The following is a 22,563-nucleotide window of genomic DNA, read 5'->3' on the forward strand; positions in this document are numbered from 1 at the left end:
GCACTCTAGGTTACATCAATCTCAGAAATTCTAAATTGTTGCCGCCATCCCTTTATTCCCATTAAAAAAAATCACTCAAAATTCATCATACGATAGTTGCACTACTGGGTAATCCAAGATCAGAAGAAGACAGCGACATCGCCATTTTAGATAGCTCAAAAGAGCCATAATTATAGCCTAGAACATTAACTACTATCATCATGTCAACTTCACAACTTTTGAGGAACAAACTAGCTATTGACCTGCTTGCTCTCAGGGTGAATCAAAGGAAAACTTCTATACCCAGAAATGAGAAAACGAGTTATAATTTCAATGAATTAAAATGGTAAAGTGCACTATACTAAAATGAGCATATTTGAGCCCAGAACACAGGATATAGAGATTCCTTCTGCTCATCAATGGATAAGAAAGTACATACCATTAATTATTATTAACAACATGGCACAGGCAAAAGATAGAAATGATTTATATCACTAGATCTCTAAAAGAGAAAGCACTCAATAAAATTTCCAGTTCAAGAACCGTGTATTGTCCAAAGAATTAGCAAATAACTTTAAATACTATTGCATTGAGCCTAATGTTACATATAATAGTGGGGCTGAGATCCGAGAATATATGCATACTGTGTGGTGAGGAAGCCATCAGATAGATAGAAAAAGCAAGGGAATTACCAATTGAATTTCCAAAAGCCAAGGGTGCCCACTGAAGGAAACCTGGAAACTGAAAAGTAAGGGGAGAAGGTATTTCTCATAATCAAATATTGATATTGAAAATTATCATAGAGAACACAATTGGGCAGTGTAATCTATTATAGAGGAAACCTAAAAGGGATGACAGGAGCACGTGACTTGTTTAAGAATATCATGCAAAAAAGGTTACCGGAAAAAGTAATTAACATTTATCTATCCAAAACTTAAAGTTGGCTGAATTTCGTCCTCATTTTTTCCAACAATGAGAAACACATTTTACTACTAGATGATCTCGAGGAACATCCTTACTAACTCATATATCATCATAGAAATATGGATTAAAACCCGACATTCAATACTTTCAGTCATGAAATCAGCACTGAGAGAGGGATGCTCAAGGAAAACAAAAAAACTCATGGATAAAGGAATGCTCAGAGGGAAGGGGAGGAAACCCACGCGACAAATATTAAAGAAAGACAATTCCAGGGGAAATTTGGTTAAAAAGCCCTTCAGAAATTAGAACAAGTACTCTAATGAACGTGAAAAGTATCACAACTCCAAATTATAATGGAAAATTTCCCATCATGCCCATGCCCTTCTCTAAATTCTATGTTTTTGAACTGGGATGGATGGATACTAGGCAAACCCAACTTGGGTTTGACAAAAGTAGGGGATCTCGAGATCCACACAAACCACATTTACATCATACGTTATACTCAGTATTCTTAGAATGGCATTCAAGTACTATATATTTCTTTCCCCTCATCTATCAAAAATCACATTAATATAGCAAAACTCTCATATGTCAAAAACCATTTATCGTTCCATTGCAGAAGCAGAACCACACACAACCATAGGTCCCCTTCACTTTTAATTGAGCTCAACCCAAATTACACCAACCAAGCCACTCTGACATCTAAGAGCATCGCCATTCACCATAAGTGTTCCATCAGAAAGCAAATACCGCAAAACCAAATGGCCAACACATTCATTTGCCATCAATTCATTTAGCAATTATCAGTGTAGATTATTTTGCATATTTGATCAATCATTCCACCAATAAGACGAAACAAAACATCTTCCTTGAACATATTGCCATATAATATTTGACTTTACAGCCAACGCATAAATTCATGCACATGATAATGACAAAGTATAAATTAATTTCTAAAAGTTGAGATAAAGAAAAGAAACAAAAGAGTGATGAAATCGGGAGATCTATTCCTTTTTCAGTTTATTAATGCAATTCATGGAGAAGAAATAAAGTGAAACTAACACAAGCGAGCGAGTTCCCTTCAGGGCAAAAAGACGAAAAAAACAAGAACAAGAGAAACTACGACTAAGAAAGCTGATCTAACTAACATGAAAGATCCAAAAAAACCTACTAGGCTGCTATGAACAAGCAATAAAAAGACGGCAAAAGAAAGCAAACTTTGTTTCCATGAAAGGATTTTTTTAATCGTTTCAGAAAGTACAGATATTTCTAATTTCTCTCCACATCAAGAACAAACAAGACGTCGCCACCACTATTTCCACTTCTAGCAACAAACACAACAAGGACCCCTATAGCCATTATCCAACTGTGCCAAAACTTCCCAACACAGCAGACAAAAACCCCTGGCAAAAACATAGTGATTTAACAACTGATCCACCAAATGTTCTGTTAGATTTACACATAGAAATTCAATTCAACAATAATTTTTTATTTGTTCAAGTCATCGACTGCAGAAACTGTGACGAAGAAGTCAGATAATCTTGAGACCCACAATTCCCTACGTAAAACAGAGATCACTTGAAACCACTATCCCTTCAAGATTTTCCAAATCACTCCATCCTCACTTTAACAAGTCCAATTTCAAAAGCTTCAAGATTGTTCTATCCTCGACCACTTCTCCAACTTTTGCCAAATAATTTTTAGGTTAAATTCTTGTACACAGGGCTGCTTCCATTTAGGTGGAATACACCTATTAACTCTTACTTGAACATTTATATGCATAGCATAAACCATGAAAATGGGCCCCCGTTGGATTTAGGGCTTCCAGACATACAGATGTTCCAATAAATATTCCTAATTTCAACGCACTGATAAGGAAAAAAAAGAAAAGAAGTATCCAGTAGTGCATTGATGCAAGAGCAATAAATCCCTACATTTAGATGAGAACGTATTTCTTCAACAAAAGCAACAACCAGCAATTTTAAGGAAAACAAAGTAATGCCATTCAATAAGACTGAGAAGTGGGATGGAGTATACAAACATGCAAACACATAAGTATCCAATTGTTCTTTTGGTTGTGTATGGAAGTGAACCGACCTTATAGCCCAAATACGGTGAAGTATGGAACTGCTTTGGGTTCATTCTTTCCATGTATAAGGTGCACGGTCCACAATCAAATAATCTCCCCTGATGTCCTTCACAACTCGAATCTCGTCATCAAGGTAAACGGTCTCAAACCTATGTAAGAAAAGATACCCTTATCACATAACTGGGAGGAAAAAGAGGGGGGGGGGGGTGGTTCTAATTGATTCGCGTCAAAATCTTTCCGCATTTTAACTCAACGTGACCAAGCAAATACATTGCTTCACAAGTTCACATAGAAAGAGTATCTGGACAATCTGTTCAAAATCTTTCCAATTTTAATTCCTCGCGGATTCTAAAACATGTCTAGAACAATTATTTATGTACCTATGTTAACTATCACATCTCAGTAGCCTAAAATATGAATTATCTACTTCACAGTGGACTATCGCAATTCGATGGACTGAAATCTGATTGTGAACAAAGCACTCACCAACCCTGCCCAAATGGTGGCAAGGGAATCTCCCAATTCTTCCCTCTCAGAACCGCACTTGTAAATCTGACACAACCAAGGGACAAAATCTCCAAAGCAAAAAACGATCAGACGAAATCAATTGAGAGATTGTTATCAAATCAGGAACACGAATACCTGAAATTCACTCTCTGCGATGAAGCAATTTCTATAGTCGACCGTACAAAGAAAACTCCAGCAGGAGGAAACGTTATCACATTATTGAGCGTTCGTTTCTCTACATCGATCACCTGTAAAACGTCACCTGCTTCGGTACCGAACAGGTTCGCATTCTGAATAATAAAGAGCTGCTCCTTCTCGGTAGTCCAAAGAAGCCGCCACGTAGCGGAGAGCGAGTCACCGGTGGTGACAGTATCTTTTGAGAGAGAGGCAAGGGCATCGATTGCTTCGATAATTGAAGCACGTCTAATTGGGTTTTTCTGTGTGCTGAGGCCGCGTTCCTGGTCTGAGACGAGGTTGAGGAGGTTTCGTTTGGCTACTTGTGATTGGTCCGTAATGGATGAGCATGTGATCTTAGAGGTGCGAGAATTAGGGTTCGGGGATTTGAGAGGAATGTGAAGAAGGAGGCACGTGGCCATGGGCGTTCTCTTTTGTGAAGCTAAAAATGGCGGTTGTGGAATTTCCAGGGAAGAGGTCGTTAACGGTCGGGATAAGATGGTTCCGTTAAATATGTGGCGTTGTGCTGGAATGCTTCTTGGAAAGAAAGAAAAAAAAAAAAGGGAGAGGAAATAATGTGTGTATTTATTTACCTATGGATAGTTTGTTAAACCTGCTATCTATATCTATATACCTATATATAAAGCAGAGGCTCTAACAACTGCTCTTATTTTTTTGACACCTGGCCTGCTAAAACTCTCTGTTTCTTCTTACGTGGACCGTCTACAATTCCATTATTTCTTTTTCAGACGCTCTCACAATTTCTCCATAAAAAAATTACAAAAAAAAAAAAAACGTAAAGGTTCAGGTCGAACGTTTCGTATTTCTCTCCCCTCTCAATTCAACGATTCCTCTTCTACCTGCCGCCGTCAAAGGAATGGAACTATCATTGTCTCACACCGATTTCAAAACCGCACTGATTTTGCAAGGTAGAAGGGAATCTCGGGGGATTGTCCGAGAAGAAAGAAGCAGGCGATTTTGAGGCATTGTATTGGGCATATGGAAATCTTAAGCCCCCCAATTAACACTGATTTCCTGATCCTTTTATAGGAGGTTGGTTTATATCCCTTTTCCCTCTGTTTTAATTTTCCCTGCAATTTTCTCCGTCTCTATTTGCACAATAACTCAAAGATTTTCATGTCTTGCAGAAATCTAAGGTTTCATGCTTTAGGAAAGAGGATTCCTTGGAAGCCCATGAGTCTGATAACATTGAACGTTTTCCATGTGAAGAATTGGTCAAGCATCAAGTTGGTAAGTCCAGCAAAGTTAAAGTATATTGGAAATTTAGTCTCCGAGAGGTAATGTTATCCACCTTTGCATCTCCGTAATGACTACTGTGATCCCATGTTTTGACCTTATAAATGTTGAGTTTCGGAATTCTTTTTTGAATACTAATGTTCTGGTGCTTTTTGTTAACTTTCCATTTAATCAAATTATACTCTTCGGCCCTTTCGCCCAGCAGCGTGTTTCCAACGAATACTATGGCAAGTTCATGTATATTGTTCTTTTTTCAAATGCATGTATTGGCCGATTGAGGTCCTTCCTGATATGTTTTCTTATTCCTTCAAGCATAGATTGATGGGTACAGGTGGATTAGACAAATTGTTGAAGCTGACGGTCGCGAAGTAATGGACTTGCCGTTGGCCACTGCAGTTCAATTTTAGTGTTTGAACTTGATTTTCTTTAATTTTACTGATGGATAGTCCCAATGTTAGCTTTTTGGAGGGGAACTGACTCTCAGGAAAAAAAAGAGGATATTGCTCATGATACTAAACAAGCAGGCAGATGTGGAAAATCATAATTTGATCGAGCATCATAATGATTTACCCGATGAAGAGGTTAGTGATATTTGATTGACTACTACTTTTTTTCAGTCACTACTTGGGGCTTATTGCGTCAAAACCTATTCATATTGGTCCAAATGGGTCCCAAACTTTAATTCAACATCAACCCAAGATTTGTGTGTTATGTAGATTAACTTAGAACATGTTATTTGCAACTTCCTTTTAATGCATGTGGTCATCTTAGTGTGATTCTTTTACTTGAAATCAATTTATAGCGTGCTTTTGGATTTTATATTTAAGATAAATTTGGTGCTAGAGTCGTCAGAACTTACAAATGTTCTAAAACAATTTCTATATATTGTAATTTCAAGCCATTTTCTTAGGATTTCACTGTAGTATAGGTTGTACAAAAATATTGGGTACCCACAAAAGAGGTTGGATGATGAATTAAATTATGTATGTGGAGTATGTGCATGTGGTAACAGGTAACTGTAATTTGGTACCATTTTAAGTTGGTGAATGGTGTTAACGTGACCAGTATCACATGAAGGGTTAATAAAAAGAGAGGTTTTGAGCAGCTATTCATTTCTATTTTTATTTCAGACAGGGAACAATTACCCAAGGAGAAAAATGGATGGAAAAGTAGATATCGAGGATGATTGACGGGGAACAAGTATCATGGCAGTAACGGAGAAGTTATTTTGACAAACTAATCTTATCATTTAATTTTTTATTCCTTCTCTGTTGTAAATTGTAATGTTTTTTCTGCTTTTTGGCAAATCATGGAACCACCACATTCTAGCTACACAAACTGCTTTGAGTTTTAAGAGGCTAACCAAAATACAAAACTTCCTCTGCTGGTATTATTGTCAATCTACTTACGTTGTTATCTAATTATATTTTTATATTCATGTTTTTGATATCTCATATGTGTGATGATTTGTTATGTATATATCTAGGTTTTGGTGCAATAGATTTATGCATATTCTGTCTATCAATAAATGGTTGTTCTATATTTATCAACATATTAGCGCTAATTTTTCATTCAATGAGAAATTTTCCATGCCAGAACCTTGCTTTTCAATAATCCTCTTATATTTTGTTTGGAATTTGTTAATGTCATTCTCATTGGTTGGCCAATATGGATTTGCAATTGTGCTTTTCTAATTTTTGTTATTGCTTGGCTTAATAACAGATGCCAGAAAAGTAAGTGGACAATTATATTGTTGTGACTGTTCGTGCTACCATCACATGAATTCAAAAAATAAATGCGGATGGTTTTACTTTACAGGCGAGGTTTGTAAGAAGAAGCTTATTCTTACTTTTTCGCTACAATTTATGCAACATGAACTCAGTTTTTCCTACTACCAGGTATTCCCATCGAGATTATAATAACTTTTCTCTGATATGCTTTAGTTTACTAGCGATGCCTAAGGAAAGACATGTTCCTGCAGTTTCAAGGTTGAGGTTCAGGTGTCCGACGATACGAGTAAAACTATTTTCACAATGTTTGATACAGAGTTGCAAAGGATTGTTGGTACCTTCATCTCAGCTGATAGCCCAAGCGGTGATTCAACGTCTGAGATTCCTCCTCAACTCAAGAATCTCAAAGGTCTTCGTACGTGTTTCAACTAAAAGAAACAGATTGATTATATACAGGAACAAAGAATATACAATATTAAATTTATTAGATACTGATCTTGACGTCATGGTTGGGGGTGCAAGTGCATTCTAAATCAAATTAGAAGAACCATAAAAGAAAACCAATGAGGTATTACTATTATATAAGAAAAACAAAGTATGTATAAAAATTATTTTAGATTCTTAAGTTGTAGATGTTTTGATATATGTTACTACTGAATATAAAAACTCTTTTGAAATTCCACAGAGTTGGAGAAAGACGATCACTCGCAAATGAATTTGTGCGGAAAATGTTAGACATGTTTTTGCGAATTTCTGAGGAAAATGTTAAAAGACAAATGTTAAAGAAAAGATCGGGAGAGGTGACATGTTCTTGCATCTAGAGTTACATTTATCTTGATGCATATAAAATGCTTGACTGTGTGGATTGCCTTGCCTCAATAATAGTAAACATTTTTTTCCTGATCATTAGGACGGTACTGTTGATGGGGAGATTGCAAGTAAGAGGGATTCGAAAAATGACGATGATGTTGTGGAAGATAACACCTAAAAATCTAACAAATAAAACTCAACAAAACAAAAAAAAAGAGCATACCTGCGCATCGCGCGGGATTTCGACTAGTACTATATATGTTGGAAGATTTGACTTTTCGCATAAGAGCGTTTGGGTTACATCCGGCCTACTCGATAAGATTCGAATCTGGTTTGGCCATCGGGGTAAGGTTAGGCCGTGTTTCCAACCCAATATACACCTATAATAAATGGGATGGGGCGGCCTGCAATCAAAATGATGGATCCAGGAATTGAAATCACTTGTGATATAAAAGTGTTGTGGGATCCGGGGACAATGCCCCCGGATTTTTTTTGGGGTTCTATATGTAATTGATTTATGATTATTTATCACAAACACAAAAACACATTAATAATAGTTTAAAGTAATAAGAAAAATACATTGTAATTGACGCAACTTCGAAAATCGAATCGTTTCGAGTCTTCGAAGTGGAGTGGAGTGGGGCAGTGGGCTAGGGCTCTTATCCACAATGAGAGTGGTATTGAGAGATTAAGAGGATTTAAAGGGCTTGATTAATAAATGACAAAATAACTTTGGGCCTAAGATTTATGAGAATGAGTTGGATCAAAACTAATTAATGGGATGAGTAAAAATGAATGGAGTAGAGGCCTCCGCCTCAAAATTTTTGATTGGGGGCCTTAGGCTTAACTTGACAATTGACATGAATTTATAATATATTTAGTATAAATTTTTTTTCACTGGGGGCAAGCGCCCCAATCCCATAAGCGTACATCTGCCACTGCCCACTGCCTGCAATTCATATTTTAAGAAATTTCTTGAAATTTTAAATTTTACCATCCTTTAAAATGGTTGGCTGAGATGAGTTTAGTGAATGACAGCTCCAAACATGGGTTTACTTCCCTGGATCTCCTCTATGACCACGACCACAAGCCGTCGCCGCCGCCACCACCACCACCACCATCACCAATCATTCTTCCCTCACAACGGCCCCTCTCTTCTTGAATCTCCCAATTTTTTGTTATATTCTTCCTCTCAAACTCTGTCTCTCTCACTGTATTTATGCTTTTATTTTGATTTTTGATGAGTAAATGACAACTCCAAACATGACAGCCATCACTTAATAGCTGAGATCTTTTTCCCTATCCTAATCAAGTCTCTCTTTCTGTATCAGTGGGATGGGTTTGTTGACAATGCGGACTGCGGAGCGAAGCAGGGGCGGAGCCAGGATTGGATGTTGGGGGGGACTGATACTAAACACATATACCTTTTGATCCGGGCTAGAGAATTTGGCTGGGGTTGCTGCCCCCGAATTTTTTTTTTTAAGATTATTTACAACATTACACTTCTTATTTTAATCTAGAAAGCATATTAACAATGAATGGACACAGACTGCGCATACTAATAAACTGATGTAAAACTGAAGATTATGCATAGGTAGGGGCTTAATGTTGTATATCTGATATAAGCTGAAGATTCAAACTTTCAAATGAAGTAGAGAATGGGAGACTGAGCAAGAGAAGAAGAAGGAGATGAAGTCTTCATTAAGAAGTTATGTTGGCATTGGAGCCATTACATCTATATACAAAATTGAATTTGCTACTCATGCTCAACGGTAGTGTTTATAAATAAAGAATTATGAAATATAATGGGCTTAAGTGTGAGCAAAATAATAGACAAGCCCAACCTAACTTAGGACACAGGTCCAATGTCTCATAAGAGGAAGAAGGGTCCAATACGAACATTAGAATATATTGCCCAAAAGATGAAGCACAAGTGCACAACATATATCAACAATATATACAACTTTGTATTGTATTATTTTATTTATGCTTAAGTATATTAATTTTTTTTACAAAAATCTGCACTGGGCTGTCCCTCCGCCCCTGGAGCGAAGGATGAGTTTAGTCGAAGGGGAGATAAGAGGGAATAGGGAAGGAGAGTTTGCTAGCTGAGAGTGGTCCTAACCTTGTTGAGTTGTCATTCCGCACACCGTTAGATGAAAACGGATGACAAGGATTAAAAACATTTCTTGAAATATGGATTGCAGCCCCCATCCCCTAATAAATAGTAGCCAGTTGAAAACATTTCTCTAATATCAATACTTATATCTTCGGCTCAATATACTATTAAAAAAAACGCCTCCAAATTAGGCATTTTTCTTTTATTAATTCTTGATGCTGTTCCCGTAGGAACTCAACTGCATCAATTCGGCAACACATAAATAGTTTTTTTAAGAAAAATAAAATAAAACACAAAACAAAAAATAAGACTTTGTGCCGCATTTTAGAAAAAAAAAAGAGGCAAGTATGCAACGACGTCGTATAACTTGAAACCCTTGATCTCTTTTATGGGTTTTTAAAGATCTAGTCTGAAGCGAACTCCTTAAAAACCGCAGTCTCGCCTAGGTTCTGTTTGAACATTCGAGAGCACGAAGCCACTCTAACAAGTAGATCTGGGTTTAGGGTTTATCTCTTCTCTGTCTCCCTTCACATCTTGGTTAATAGAATGGCCATCGATATTCAAGGCGATCGCCAGTCCGGCCAGGATGTCCGCACTCAAAACGGTACTCCATCGTCTTCCAATACAAATATGTGTGTGTGCATATATAGTTCATGTTGTATATAATCGACTGATTTTGGGTTGAAATGTGTTGTGCGAGTTAACAGTGATGGCGTGTCAAGCAGTCGCCAACATAGTGAAGTCCTCGCTTGGTCCGGTTGGGCTAGACAAGGTCTTCTGCCACCGCTATCGTACTTCTTTTTATGCATTCGTAGATATAACTATTTTTGACACATACTGAAGGAGATGTGATTCCTGACTCCTTTAGTTGTTTTTTCCTGCTAGTTTCGCTATTATAGCTTGTTCTTGTGGAGGTCTTCACAGTTAACTTATTGTCTACTTGTGGAAGAATAATGCTCCCGTTTGATGAAAATTTACGAATGTATCACTTAATCAGGTTTTGTGCCTACAAAATTGCAAACAATCAAAGATGCATGCTAAACTGTCATTAGTGTGTCAGTAGAAATATGCTTGTTCAGGGGTGCATGATGAGAACGCTTTTGAATGAAATTTCCATTGGCATAGTATTTCAATAAAATTTATGGAGAAAATAGTTATGAGTATTTGTCTGATATTGGGAGCTTAGTTTCTTTTGTGTAACTTTATCTGTTGGTTTATTGTCTCAGATGCTTGTCGATGATATTGGTGACGTGACAATTACCAATGATGGTGCAACAATTCTTAAGATGTTAGAAGTTGAGCACCCAGCTGCTAAGGTATATAGATTGTCATTTCTTTCTCAATTTTGTGCCAGGATGTGATATTTATGTTTTATTTGTTTAGATCCTTTTCCATTATCGTACTTGCTTGAGTTGATAATCTGGCTCACAGGTACTTGTGGAGTTGGCTGAGCTTCAAGACCGAGAAGTTGGAGATGGTACAACTTCAGTGGTCATTGTAGCGGCAGAATTGCTTAAGGTGACTGGAAATAACATGTTCCCAGCAGTCAAAATCACTTAATCATTTTATCTGGTTTTAGGAGTGATAAATATCTGATTGATTCTATTATAATTCCTGCAGAGAGCTAATGATTTGGTGAGGAACAAGATTCACCCAACATCAATAATCAGTGGATACAGAGTGAGTTGTTCAGTCTTTTCCCCTTTAGCTCAATCATTGGCATGTTGATCTACTTGTGCAGGGCTGATTCTAGTTTTAAATTTTAATTTCCTTGTCTGAATTGCAATTTCATTTGTATTTTGTTCTTGCTATGGACAGCTTGCCATGAGGGAAGCATGCAAATACATTGAGGAAAAATTGGCAGTAAAGGTGAGACTATCTGCCTTGTTCTATAGTAGAAAATATGTACTTCTCTGATTGTAGTTCCTGGATATTTTTGATATGATTATTTTTAGGTGTATGAACAAACTGAAATTATGTTTTGTGTGTGTTGTCTTCTGTTCGTGTTATTTATGAACTTGATGGCTAATATATGCAACATTTTTGGCAATAGTGGTTAATTTTTATTTTCTCTTATTTTCTAGGTGGAGAAGCTTGGAAAAGATTCTCTAATAAACTGTGCCAAGACAAGTATGTCCTCAAAGTTGATTGCTGGTGATGATGACTTCTTTGCAAATCTGGTATGCTTATCCCAGTTTACATTTGTAAATATTGCTGACGCTGTTCCTCTTTTAATTTTTTTTTTCTGTGATCAAATACTCATTGCTGACTTATGAAGTTGCATATTTGGTCAAGTAGCTACACTTATGGTGTAGCGGTTTTTAACTTTTGTAAAAGGGTGGCAACCTCTTGGTGCTTGTTAAAGCTTTTTAACTTTTAAGATAAGAGACTGGCAGTTTTTTAATTCGAAGATCTTATTGAAAGAAAAAAACCAGACCACCGGCAATAAGAAGTAGGATCAGTGAAATGGATATAAATTTATAATCACTTCTATTGCTAATGTGAAAATTCCACCAATTAATATGTTCTTAAAGCATATTATGTTACCAGGTAATCACCTGGTGGCCTTATTTACGGAGTATCATGGTTTTCCCCTTCATATTGAATGGTAGGATTGCCGAAATTTTTTTTCCTTACCTTTCAAGTTTGCCATCTTCTGGGGATTTCTACGCTTTGTTGCTAGATAGATCATGCACAATTGAGGAATATTTAATTTTGAATTGCCAAATTGCATTGTAATATTTGCGTTGTGTTTTTCCTGACTCAAGGATACAGGTGTTTTTCCTGACTCAAGGATACAGGAATTTGTGGAGTTGCTAACAGATTAACAATTTAATATATTATTATCCGCTCTAAAGTAAACAATACAGCCATGCTTTTGCATGTGACTTATTCATGTGAAATTTGTCTTTCTAGGTGGTTGATGCAGTACAAAACGTGAAGATGACCAATGCACGTGGGGAAGTCAAATACCCGATCAAGGTTGTGTACTGTTCAGTATGTTGCACATGAAAAGTCGTGACAAAAGCTTATATTGAGCTTGCATTTCCTGGCATAAATGGCTTATGAAAAGCTAGATTGATATGGTCTATGTGACTGATGGCAATTGTAATTGTATGTTTGCTTGTTACAGGGAATTAATATTTTGAAGGCTCATGGAAAAAGTGCTAGAGAGAGTTATCTGTTGAATGGATATGCTTTAAATAGTGGTCGTGCTGCCCAAGGAATGCCTATGAGAGTTGCCCCCGCAAAGATTGCATGTCTTGACTTTAATCTTCAGAAGACAAAAATGCAATTGGGTGTTCAAGTCTTAGTCTCAGATCCCAGGGAGCTCGAGAAAATTCGCCAAAGGTTAATTTGTTCTGAACCTCAAATTCCTAAATGATTTCTAATTAGAAGTTTGATGTTTTCCTGGACAGCAAATTTTCTTGGACGCTAAAAGTATATAGTAATTTATGTGTTCTTATCGATATGCTGCACCCCTTTCATAATGAGTGTTCTTTCTTTTCTCTTTTGGACTTCTTTTTTATCTGTGTGTTTTTGGTTGTGTAAACTGATGATGCCAATGTTCTTACAGAGAAGCTGATATGACAAAAGAACGTATAGAAAAACTATTGAAGGCTGGAGCTAATGTTGTTCTTACAACAAAAGGAATTGATGACATGGCTCTCAAGGTGAGCTTCTCTCCGATTTACTCTTCCATATAACTATTTATATGGTATGAATAGTTTTCATTTGGTGGCATTGGGTTGGATTGCATCATCTTATAAGCCTTCTCTACAATGCTAATGCTCTAACCTGTTGATATCCCAATCTAGTGTACAGCATCTGTGACAGTTGTGATTTTCACATTGATATTGAATTCAATTGAGCTCAGTACATTGCTTCTACCCAAAAAAAAAGTCATTCTGCATTTTGAAAGAATGATAAATTTTTTCCTGGGCTATTTCCTGTTAACGATGTCTTCCTCTAATCTTCTATGAGAGAGGAATTGTAGCTTTATAAATTAATCTTATGCTAGAGGTGGATTAATTTATACTCCCTCCGTCCCAATTTGTTTGTCATCCTTTGAAAATCCAACTTTTTAAGGGGACATCATTTAATGCAATTCAACTACACAAAATAACCATGTTATTCCAAATTTGCCTTTATTTATGGTGATAACTTTTTTTTTTCCTTGAAACAAGGGTAATTTTGAAATATAACAATAAAATGGTTAATTAATGAAGAAAAGTGACGCTAGTTTTGGGACAGCCCAAAATAGAAAGGACTAAGAAAATGGGACGGAGGGAGTAATAGTTTAACTATAACCATTGTGACTCTGGCTGACGGATTAATTTATAATAGTTTGACTGTAACCATTGTGACTCTGGCTGAGGGATTCATTTATAATAGTTTGACTATAACCATTGTGACTCTGGCTGATGAATTAATTTATAATAGTTTGACTGTAACCATTGTCTCTGGCTGATGGATATCTCTAGTTATAATTGATGTGCTTGTTGATCTACATCAGGTTAACGTTTTCTTTTACCTCTGGTGACATGTCTACTAAGGAATTCCATAATGTTCTAGTGAAGTCCATTTCATTTTATTATTTCTTTACTTGTTTTAATATATTATGGACCAGGTGTGAAGGTTATCTGTACGTACATTGGCTTCAGGGTGACAAAGTATCTGTTGGATTGTCGAATTTGCATTTGTCATGATCATGGTTTATTTTTTATTGATTGCTTTTACCGTTGATATTCCAGTACTTTGTCGAGGCTGGGGCTATTGCTGTGAGACGTGTTCGTAAGGAGGATATGCGTCATGTTGCCAAAGCGACTGGTGCGACCATGGTATAGAATGCTATGCTTGAGTACTATAATATTTCCCAAAGCTGTTTCACTCTTTATTAAAATCTACTCGCAGAACATTGCGCTTCTCACTGATTTTGTGCTATGTTCTTATCAATCATGTGCTTTATCATCGGCGGTGCAGGTCTCAACATTTGCTGACATGGAAGGAGATGAAACGTTTGATTCATCACTTCTTGGATATGCTGATGAGGTTGTGGAGGAACGCATTGCTGATGATGACGTGATAATGATAAAAGGGACAAAAACAACTAGCGCGGTGTGTGTTGTTCTTACCCCTATTTCTGTGACTTTAAACACTGATTGATATAGGAATTTGGAAGTTCAGAATGATTTTTTTTTTTTTACTTTGTTCTTGTAATTCATTGTCAATGCATTAGTTATGCTTGTTCTCCTTTGCCATTATCTGTCTGTTAGAATTTAATCAAGTTCATCACACTTGGAATTTATGATGTTATGTTCTATAAACAACAAATGATCTCATGCTTCGGATAATTTCTTCATGCTGTATTCTGATTTTTCTAAGCTAATTATTCTTTAGGTATCACTGATTCTTAGAGGTGCAAATGACTATATGCTTGATGAGATGGAGAGAGCGCTTCATGATGCTTTATCAATTGTCAAGAGGACCCTTGAATCTAACACGGTAAATTCTTACGTCGATTCAGACTTGCTGTTGTTCGATGTTTTGATTTTTGAGTTATCTGAAGTTCAGTTACAAGAATGTGATGATACTTGGCGGAAGGATATTCTACCCTGTGCTTTTTTCTATTAGTATTTAATCACCTAATATTTATTGTTTTGGGTTTTCAATAGGGATGGCACCTAGTTGTCTGGCTCTTGAGCTGGTTGAAACTCATCTTGTGTTGCTCTACCAGAGAAACAAACTGAACTTAAGCCTAGTTATTAGATTGAGTTGTCACTTGTCACTAACTGGACTCAAACTTAGAGTTTGGCCAATGTGCTCCTAAGCCTAGTTTGATCAATAACTATAGTGCATTGCATCTATTAGTAGGGTTGGAGTGGATGCTAATGCTCAAGTATATTATATTTACTACAGTGAATCTTAGTTATTGGGATCCATGGATGAGAATTGAGTCGTTAGAATGTATGCTAATGCTGACTTTTCTAAAATGTAAGCCTGCAAGTTGGATTCCTAGTGATGTCCCTAAAATCACCTTATGACAAGCTCTTAAGTATGACGGGTTACTATATGAAAGCAGGCCCAACAAGTTGGGTGCGTATGGAGGTGTCTGAATTCATTAATGTGAAGGATATGTGGAAACAGACTTAAATCCTGTTTTTCGCTTCATGTTTATTAAAATGATAGTGCACTGTGACGTGATGCGTTTATAACAGTATCTGGTGTACTTGGGGAATCCATTTCTGTTGTGAGAACTGAGAAGTAAAATGTGTTGAATGTTAAATGCGGTGGAATGATTTTGAGTGCTCCAGGATTCTAATGGCCCCAAAAATGCTTCAAGTAAAAAACTAGTTGTCGTTCTACAGACTTATGAATAATCTGAACACGACAATTTCAGTTTCATCATGCCTTAATTTGCTCAAGGAGTTACAATCATTTTCTAGTATGGAAATAGGACCCTACCCTAAGTTGGCGCCTGTTGTAATTGTTTTTTAGTTTTTAAAAATTTTCAGTTGGTTGTTGTGCTATTGGCATTATAGGTGGTAGCAGGTGGAGGTGCTGTTGAGGCTGCTCTGTCTGTGTACTTGGAATACTTGGCTACAACTCTAGGATCCCGAGAGCAGTTAGCAATTGCAGAGTTTGCAGAGTCTTTGTTGATAATTCCTAAGGTTGAGTATGGAAAATTGAGCGCATAATGTAGTGGCTTTCAGTGGAATATTAGGGCCCAATGCTAACATGTCGTTGGTCCCAGGTACTTGCTGTCAATGCTGCTAAAGATGCCACTGAGTTGGTCGCAAAACTACGGGCTTACCATCACCATGCGCAAACAAATGCTGATAAAAGGCACTTTTCAAGGTATTTTTGATTTCTTGTCTCTGCTGACTCTAGCAGTGTCTTTTCTAGATGATTTTCTTGTTTCAAGCAACACTACTTGTGCAAATAGTAAAATAAGGAAAATTTAGAAAAATCAGTAGAAAGTGTAGCAATTTGTTCCAGGTCCAACTCTTTTATCTAGTTTTGACTCTGTTGTAAATATGTTTGTAGCATGGGACTTGATCTTTCAAAAGGAATTGTTCGTAACAATTTAGAAGCTGGAGTTATTGAGCCTGCCATGAGCAAAGTGAAAATAATACAGGTAAGGATCTGTGGTATAGATGGCAGAATCAACTAATTGTGATATCTTATTTTCAAGCAGCATCCTAATGTTTTCTCATAAAATTTTGTTTCAGTTTGCCACGGAAGCAGCCATAACAATTCTTCGAATTGATGATATGATCAGGCTTGTCAAAGACGAAAGTCAGAATGAAGACTAATATAGTTGGCTAATGTGATAAGTACTGCTTATTTTGCCGTGTTTTCCCCTTTCTCGCATGGATGGTTGTATTGCCAGTGTTGTCATTGTTGTAGCGTTGCAGGGGTTGCCTAGTTTTCTCTGCCTCTCTGCCTGTTGCTGTGCTCTTCATTAAAAATCTGTGCTCTCCATGAATGTGGGAAACTAACTTTATTGTTTTATATCTTGGTACGATATGTATATCGTTGAAGATGAATTTGTTTGAAGCTTTTGCAAACTGATTGTATAACTATTATCTCTCTAGGTTTTGATAGGGGATGTTTGGACCTGAGGTCTCCCTGAATGGGTGAGATCAATTGGGGAACGTGTATTCAGGAATCAGGAGTCCCGGAATTGTGGTTGCTTTTTTGGGGGTATAGGTGGCATGGCATCCCCAATCGTATATACATGTGAAGGACCTGAAGGTCAAAAATGATGTCTTGAAAAGAATTTATGGTGAAATTGCAAGGAATGAGGGATGATAAGAATTGGAGGGGGGTCCTTGTCAAAGAGTGTCAATGGAGTTGCCCAAATTCTGATTAGGAAGCCAATCACATACGATTGTACCCAAAAAGGACTAAAATTAACAGGGAATGACGTGATAGTCAAGGTGGATACTGGAGGATTGACATTTGGACAGAGGTTCCCCCCCCCCCTCCTGTGTCACACGGTAGTTCTGTCCCCTAATCGTTGGTCACTATTCACGTGCCAAAGGTCCTTCCCCACTATCTTCAAACTGAAGATGGGCACCATGGGCCATTTCCACCGACACCGCCCATTGACTATTGTAAGTTGTAAATTTGTTATTAGATTTATATCATTATATGCTCCTAGAATTTATATTTGAGAATAATACATTAGTGTAATGACTGACTGACTGTCCAATAAATAACGAAAAATACAAACTAAAGTATTGATTCAGTAAGTATTATTAATATTGTAATGGCTTTTTATAATGAGTGACGCTTTTATGAGCACATGACCATGCACGTGCCTCGTGTTGCTTTGGGATTGCCATCCCCTGCCACAGTCACGTGATTCAAGGCAGGCGTCTCCCACCAATGCCAAAACCTTAGTAATATTAATTTCCACAGTCTATTAAACAATCATATCTCCAAACCACTGTTTCGGGACCAAGAAATGTCATACCCAACTATGGCCATGCGGTGCCTCTTAATACACTACAATATCTGACTAACTTGACCATTAATAGCTCACATAACACTCATATCCGTGAAATCTCATAGAATTCTCGAGTTTTAACTTCCCAACCTCTGTTCTCTGTATTTTAAAAAATAAAAAACTCGCTAACTGGATCAACATTAGCTGGGAAGATGTTGTAAAATGGGCCGAAGCCCATGCAAATTCGGGTCCATCGTTGTGGGTTGCCAAACGTGGATACAAATCCAGTCTGGCGGTGGCCTGTTTGGTTACACGTCGCAATCCCAAAGCGTTCTTCACGTCGGATAAATCAACCGTACTTTTTAGAGGGAGGGAGGGAGGGAGAAACTGTGCACGACCTGGTCCTTTCAATTGCCCGGTGAATCCCACCGACGGCCGACACTACTAACTTTACTCTGTCCCTCACGCGTTTTTTTTTTTTAAATCGTTAATATTATATATATATATATTTTTATTTTTTTTTTAAAAGGACGAAAAGGAATGGGTAATTTTTATAAAGAGACAGCTGGATCCAGTAAAGAAGTGAAGGGACGTAACGGAACAGGCCCTCCCGTCTGTTATTTTTACTTTTTATTTCCACTTTTTCTATACGTTTGCCGTTACCAGCTTTTTATATATTTTACGTTACGTTTCTCTTTGGCTGCTCAAAGACTCAAAAGCTGGTGTGGTCCCCAGTACTAAACTTCTTCTCAAGCCACCACGTGTCCCTCCTTGTTTCTCTTTTTATCTTTGTACCTCTGAATTATTTAACAAGCAGTCAATTTTGATTGGATTACTGATAATTGCTTTCATTATTTTGTATTATCATAAAAATAATTTAAAATTTGTTAACAATAGATTATTTCAATTCTTAACCATTAACAATGTGTTTTTCTAGTGGACAACATTTACTCTGCAGTTAAGTGTGCTGATAAGAGAGAACTATTGGGATGAGTGACCTCCTAGGAATGTAAAACCGTTCGAGCCTGATGTATTCACGAGAACCGAACAACCTAAAAAGATAATATTATTAATGTGTATATGAGTTGAAAATTCTAATAAAAATGTATGTGAATGTACCCAACCAAATTTTCGAAAGGGGCAGATAGATAGCAAAATGTTGTATTAATTAATGTGCATAAATAGTAAATTTTCTTTTATATTTTTCTAGGCTCTAGCCTATCTTAAATGAGTTTTTGCTTTCCACCGACAAGTCCCAAACTTTAGGATAAATAGCAAATACAGTGGACCTTTTTTAGATAAAATATCTATGAGGATCAATGAGTGAACGGCTAAAAATGGAAAGCCACAAAAGCCTGTATTTTCTCGAGAAACGGTGAAGAACTCCTCCGCGTAGTTTTCATCAATTGTTACATTGAAAAATAAAATAAAATAAAAAACTTCATTTGGATTTCTACAAAGTCAAACCATTATTTTATTTAATAATTAATTGCTTATCCCTTTATTGGTGCATCCATTTGATTCTGTCGAAAATCAAAACTATGGTAGAGTTTAGTGAACATGTTAGGTAAGGACCTTGGTCCATTAAATGTAAGAAATCATACTTGATTGCGTGGCTCGATTGATAATCGGTTATGTTAGACATATGTATATCCAAAGTTCGATTTCAACGAAAAACATATTTCTGAGCAGTATTTTTTTTTTAAAAAAAGAAGAAAATTATCATCAAGCTTTATTCTATGTAGAAAAACCACAAAAGTAGGTGTAATTAAATTTAGAGGGTCATTGTTAGTCCCCGACTGATTCATGCATGTCATAAGCTTATGCGAGATCAAGTTTTTTTTTTTTTTTTTTGTTGTTGTTGTTGAGATATAAGTGACTAAAAAGATATTACAATTCTATTCGTCCAATATTTGCTACCAAACGTGACTTACTTGGTGTCCACTCAACGTAGATGAGTATAGAGAGCCCTAAGAATGGAATATGGCTTTGTTTGGATGAGCGTATAAGACTATGTATAGTATGAATTATCCTTTAATGAATTTATTGGGTGTTTAGACGAATTTTAAAATACTTGGGATAGTATAACTTTCTATAAAGTGGTTTTTATACGATATCGACCGTATAATATTAAAACACCTCCAACTCGTTTTTATTTTATACGGAGCATTTAGTATAAGAAATAACATGTCAAATGACAAAAAAAAACTATCGTTCTCACCTTAATTGGGGGTAATCCAGATATATTACCTCAAATCTTATATTATACAAACCTAATATCAGATTATTTTCAAATACCGAATATGATTAAATCATATATCTAACTTATAAGAGGATTAAATTATACATTTGATAAAAAAATTATACTATTCTATACGGATTTTCTAAAGAAACCTAAAAAGACAAGAAGCCAGAGGCAGTGCATGTGGATTATCGCATGAAACCCTCCATCCGTTCCACCCGTCTCTCTCATACTGTCACGCACAAAAAGGAAATATATACTTACAGTGTACATACATGTATACATCCATGAATACCTATCCATTTCAACACACATTCTCCCACTCTCACTCACTCTCTCTCTATCTCGTGCACGTTCCGCTGCCCCCTCTGCCATCGCTATAACTACCTCTCCCTCTGACCCTCCCCTCTCTCTGAAGCTTTTTAGAGAGCTATAAAGAATTGGAGAGACCCACACAGCTAATTCCCCCCTCTCCGTCACTCTCCTCTCTCTCTCTCTCTGTATATACAAATAACGTACAATACAACAATGGACATGTACGGACTCTCAGCACCAGATCACTTCCGCATTGACGACCTTCTCGACTTCTCCAACGACGACCTCTTCATCTCCTCCGCCGCAACATCCTCCTCCTCCGACAATCACCCCATCCCTCACACGCTCGAAAACGCCTCTCTCCCTTCCTACCCTTCCATTTCCAAAACTGATTTAACCGCCGACGACCTCTGTGTCCCCGTAAGCTTCAATGAACGCTCATTTCGTTCTGTTTGCAGTCACTGATTTTTGTTTTTTTTTATTTGTTTTTTCGTGATTTTATGGTTAATTTGGTTATGTTTTGGGAATTTCGTAGACTGATGACGTGGCGGAGCTTGAATGGCTATCGCGATTCGTCGACGACTCATTCTCCTATTTTCCTCTCACCGGAACCCTGCCGGTACGGTCAGACACGGCATTTTCTGGCAGAGCTCGAACCAAGCGGTCGAGAGCCACGAATCCAGCCATAGGAGCGGCATCCGTTGATTCTACATGTTCTGCGGCGTCGACGGAGGGAGGTGTTCGGAGGTGCACTCACTGCGCTTCAGAGAAGACTCCGCAGTGGCGGACAGGACCACTGGGTCCCAAGACGCTGTGCAACGCTTGCGGTGTGAGGTACAAGTCAGGCCGACTGGTCCCAGAGTACCGTCCGGCGGCAAGCCCGACGTTCGTGCTAACTCAGCACTCGAACTCACATCGGAAAGTAATGGAGCTCCGGAGGCAGAAGGAGGAGATGAGGGAGCAGAACGTAGAGTTACAGCAGGAGGAACAACACCATCACCAATACCGTCATCAAGTCTTCTGACGTGGCAAACTTCTGGTTTCGTGTCCATTGATATCGCACTGAGTCATGTTATCAAAACTCAATTTTCTTTTCTTTCCTCTTCGTTAAATATTTTTGTTGGAGAAAATCAGCTTAAGAAGAAATTGATTTCTCCTCTCTTTTTCTTTTTGGCATTAAAGCTTTCAACTACCATTGCCATCTTTGCAAACGCTCGTTCAGGATATCTGAAAGAGACCGGTGTGCCTTTCTTTCACGTGATGAAGTCTGACCGAATATTATCCACCTCTCTCCTCCATTACAACCTTCTCTCTCACAATAAGTGCACACTCTTTGGCTTATAGTCACAAGGAGATAGGGGTGCAAAAATTCTGGTTCTTGATACGAAAACATCACGTGTTTATGAAATATTTATATGTCTGGACCCTAATTCGGATTGGATTTTGAACGTACTTAACTGATCAAACTCGGATTGATTTAGATCTGAATAAGTAAATTAGATAATAATTTAATTTGTGTTTGGACCCGAATCCGGTTTTAAACTAGACAAAATTTTTATGTTTGGACCTAGATTTCGAACATATAACTTACGTTCAAATTTAGTTTATTTCGAATCGGACAAATTCGATCATCCAAACAGAACAAGGTTTTACCACCTTTACATGGAGATATAGGGTTGATTACTTGATTTTATGTTATGCCCATTAGAGAATCGAAACTGACATGTAACCCATCAATTTGATAACCCATGGGAGCCCAAGAGGTTTATTCCATTGATTAAATCAATGAAATAGTTTTATTTTCACTCTTTTTTATCTCAGAATTCGTTGTCCAAAATTTATTGTTTTAATATAGATTCTATTATTTTTTAAAACATAGTCTAGAATTCATTGTTTTAGTTATGAAACCATTGTGTTTTGAAATTCCATTAAAAAAAACAAAGGAATTAAAAGTTACCCGAT

General features: G+C 37.1%; 3 protein-coding genes and 1 long non-coding RNA gene across 7 annotated transcripts; 2 read left to right on the forward strand and 2 right to left on the reverse strand.

The window, feature by feature from the left end:
* Nucleotides 1–376: 376 nt before the first annotated feature.
* Nucleotides 377–4,208, reverse strand: LOC119982020 (probable plastid-lipid-associated protein 11, chloroplastic). Of its 4 annotated transcripts, none has more exons than XM_038825169.1 (4): nt 3,635–4,200; nt 3,479–3,544; nt 3,001–3,141; nt 377–713 (listed from the first exon to the last, which is right to left on the reverse strand). In XM_038825169.1, exons 1-3 carry the CDS (start codon nt 4,093–4,095, stop codon nt 3,042–3,044), a joined length of 627 nt encoding a protein of 208 aa, XP_038681097.1. In that variant the 5' UTR covers nt 4,096–4,200; the 3' UTR covers nt 377–713; nt 3,001–3,041. The 4 variants fall into 4 exon arrangements, with proteins under 4 accessions (XP_038681097.1, XP_038681096.1, XP_038681098.1 ...); XM_038825168.1 differs by having other exon boundaries at nt 377–720; nt 3,635–4,197; XM_038825170.1 differs by lacking the exon at nt 3,479–3,544 and having other exon boundaries at nt 377–720; nt 3,635–4,206.
* A 2,452-nt stretch (nt 4,209–6,660) lies between these two features.
* LOC119983196 lies at nt 6,661–7,685 on the reverse strand. The gene is made up of 2 exons (XR_005464562.1): nt 6,999–7,685; nt 6,661–6,905 (listed from the first exon to the last, which is right to left on the reverse strand). It is a non-coding gene; the product is annotated as an uncharacterized LOC119983196 (long non-coding RNA).
* Nucleotides 7,686–10,003: 2,318 nt separating this feature from the next.
* Nucleotides 10,004–17,139, forward strand: LOC119983157 (T-complex protein 1 subunit alpha). Its single transcript, XM_038826849.1, has 17 exons — nt 10,004–10,193; nt 10,297–10,361; nt 10,816–10,905; nt 11,021–11,107; nt 11,210–11,269; nt 11,408–11,458; nt 11,674–11,769; nt 12,506–12,571; nt 12,723–12,940; nt 13,167–13,263; nt 14,344–14,430; nt 14,573–14,707; nt 14,990–15,094; nt 16,132–16,260; nt 16,344–16,447; nt 16,637–16,727; nt 16,822–17,139. Exons 1-17 carry the CDS (start codon nt 10,136–10,138, stop codon nt 16,903–16,905), a joined length of 1,623 nt encoding a protein of 540 aa, XP_038682777.1. The 5' UTR covers nt 10,004–10,135; the 3' UTR covers nt 16,906–17,139.
* A 3,504-nt stretch (nt 17,140–20,643) lies between these two features.
* On the forward strand, nt 20,644–21,812 carry LOC119982937 (GATA transcription factor 4-like). Its single transcript, XM_038826544.1, has 2 exons — nt 20,644–21,021; nt 21,137–21,812. Exons 1-2 carry the CDS (start codon nt 20,815–20,817, stop codon nt 21,623–21,625), a joined length of 696 nt encoding a protein of 231 aa, XP_038682472.1. The 5' UTR covers nt 20,644–20,814; the 3' UTR covers nt 21,626–21,812.
* Nucleotides 21,813–22,563: the final 751 nt, after the last annotated feature.

This window comes from Tripterygium wilfordii, chromosome 17 (assembly GCF_013401445.1).
Source record: "Tripterygium wilfordii isolate XIE 37 chromosome 17, ASM1340144v1, whole genome shotgun sequence".
In the NCBI taxonomy this organism is placed as follows: Eukaryota; Viridiplantae; Streptophyta; class Magnoliopsida; order Celastrales; family Celastraceae; genus Tripterygium; species Tripterygium wilfordii.